At 68.4% G+C, this 2,359-nt stretch overlaps 1 protein-coding gene across 1 annotated transcript; it reads right to left on the bottom strand.

Moving 5' to 3' along the window:
* Positions 1 to 1,671, bottom strand: INSM2 (INSM transcriptional repressor 2). The gene has a single exon (XM_028114755.2). The coding sequence runs from the start codon at positions 1,669 to 1,671 to the stop codon at positions 1 to 3; it is 1,671 nt and encodes a 556-aa protein (XP_027970556.2).
* Positions 1,672 to 2,359: the final 688 nt, after the last annotated feature.

Below are 2,359 nucleotides of genomic sequence, written 5' to 3' on the forward strand. Positions count from 1 at the left end.
TCAACAGCCAGGCCGCAACGGCATCTGCAGCAGCAGTACCTGCCGACTTTCTGAGGGGTGGCACTTATTTATGTGCCGGGTCAGCCCCGGGGAGCTAAAAAAAGTGGACGGGCAGTGCTTGCACGAGAAAATTTGCTGAGCACTCCCGTCGGATGCTCCGCCTGGGCTCGGCGCTTCTGGGGGCGCCCCGGCCAGAGCAGGCAGGAGCAGCTCCTCGCGGACCGCGTGCCACAGCCGGTGTTTGTCCCTGATGTCTGCGGACGGGAAGTGCGCCCCGCACAGGGGGCAAGCGAAGGCGAGTGGGGCACCGTGTTCGGAGCCAAAGCCCGGGGCAAGCGCACGAGCAGAGCCTGCCTCGTGAGTGCCTAGGTGCTTGCGCAGATAGGCTTGGCGACGGAACTTTTTGTGGCAATATGGGCACATGAAGATCTCGGATCCCCCGACACCACTGGCACTACCTGGCCCAGGCACCCGGCGCCCCAACACCCCCTCCGTAAAGGGGACCTGAGGCAGCGGTGGCTCGGGGTGGGACAGCACCTGGAGGCCCTGGTGTGGGGCGCTGTCCTGGTGCTCCGCCCTGGAGCTGTCCCTTGCTTGCAGGTGCTGATCGGCCGCTCGCTCTGCCCGGCTGTTCTCCTTTCCCTCCGCCAAGAAAGATGCAACAGCCCCAGAGTCTGGGGAGGTGGAGGAAGACGAAGGAGGCGGCTTCCCGTCGGCTGAAGAGACTGTGGCAGCATTTGCCGCTGCGGGACGCGGTTTGTGCCAGCGGCGATGGGAGGCGAGGTTCGCAGGGCAGCTGAAGACCTTGTCGCACTCAGGGCAGCGGTACTCGACGCGTACGATGCGGGAGCAGCGGTGCTGAGCCAGAGCGAAGGGGTCTGCGTACTGCTCCTTGCATAGCTGGCAGACAAACTCCCCCAGTGGCGTGCGGCTGCCCCCCAGGCCCCGGGACGGTGCTCCCGGCTCCTCCTCCTTGATCTTCAGGCCCAGGACAGGGGACGTGGTCACTTCATCCGCGAAGCTCAACTTCCTCATGGCCTTTGGCTTCTTGATTCCCGCGGCCGCAGGTCCAGACGTACAGCCCGGAGGGGCCTTGGCACGGCGCTCGTTGCCAGCGGCCCGCTTCAGGCCGTGCAGGGTGGCCGAGAGGGGCGCAGGGTCTGGATGGAGCTCTGGCTCTGGGAACGGTGCCCGGAGCGGCAGCAGGAACTGCTCCCCCGAGGTCGGTGCAGCTGCTGGCGCCGCCGAGCAAGAGAAAGCAGCCACCGCGGCGGCACCCCCGGGGAAGGACTCTGCAGAGACTGGTGAGCTGAGGCAGCGCTCCAGGAATGCCCGGCGCAGCTCCGCGCCCGCCGGCTTCGTGGGGCTGGGGCTGGGCCCGGGACCCTCCCTACCATCCGCCCTCCACTCCGCAGCACCTTCCTGCCCGCCCTCCGCCGGGCTCACCCTAGCCGCCCGACAGGACGACCCCGACAGTTCCCGGGCCGCCGCCGCCTCCTCCAAGGTGGGGGTTGCCACCTGCTCCGCACCGGGCTGGGGGGCACTGGAAGCCTCCTCAGGAAAGGGCGGCGCCCCCTGGGGCCCCAGCCGGGGGAAAACCCGCTCAGCTAGGCGCACTCGATACGAGCCGCCCGTCCGTTTAGTTCGCTTTACCAGGAAGCCCCTCGGCATGGTGGAGTCGGGAGTGCTCAGGGGGCAAAGAGTAAAGGGGGCTCCGCGGGGGCTGCGAACTGGCGAGCACCGCAGCTACCTGAGCTTCGCCACAGCCGTCATGCGTGGGCTGCCTTTATAGCTGAGACTCGGGGCCGAGGGACCACCGGTCGCCTTCAGGCTAGACCGGCCAATCAGGAGTGGCAGCGGGCGCCAGGGGCGGGGTTTTTGCCTGGCTGGGCTCACAGGGGTCCGAGAGGCAGGCTGCGGCCCGCGCCCCCACCCCACCTCGCAGCGGCCTCGGCGGGGCCCCAGCGGCTGGCTTAGGGGCTGCCCGTGCCGCCTCCCCGTGCCGCCCACCGGGCGGACGAAGATACAAAAAGGTAAGGTCCAGAGTGTGAGGAAGCTCGGCACTCACCGCCTCCGCTGCCTCCAGGGCGGGACTGTCCAGGGAGCCAGGCGGAGAGGCAACCGATGGGCGCCTTCCTTGCGGGCCGGGACCCTGCGGCGTCCCCGACGCGAGGGACTCTGATGGAAGCCGAGAGGGAGGAAGGCGAGAGGAAGGGGCCGCGGGCGGCGCGCCCCAGGAGGCAACTGGGTGGGTGCCCGCTGGGGAACGGGTTAATGTCCTCTGCCCTTATTGAGCTGATGAGAAGCTGCGACGGAGCGGCAGGGCGGCTAAATCCACCGCCCTGTGCCTACACTTGAC

The sequence above is a fragment of the Eumetopias jubatus genome, unplaced genomic scaffold (genome assembly GCF_037043125.1).
Source record: "Eumetopias jubatus isolate StellerSeaLion01/CBP00866 unplaced genomic scaffold, mEumJub1_p1.0 scaffold_7, whole genome shotgun sequence".
NCBI classification, from domain to species: Eukaryota; Metazoa; Chordata; class Mammalia; order Carnivora; family Otariidae; genus Eumetopias; species Eumetopias jubatus.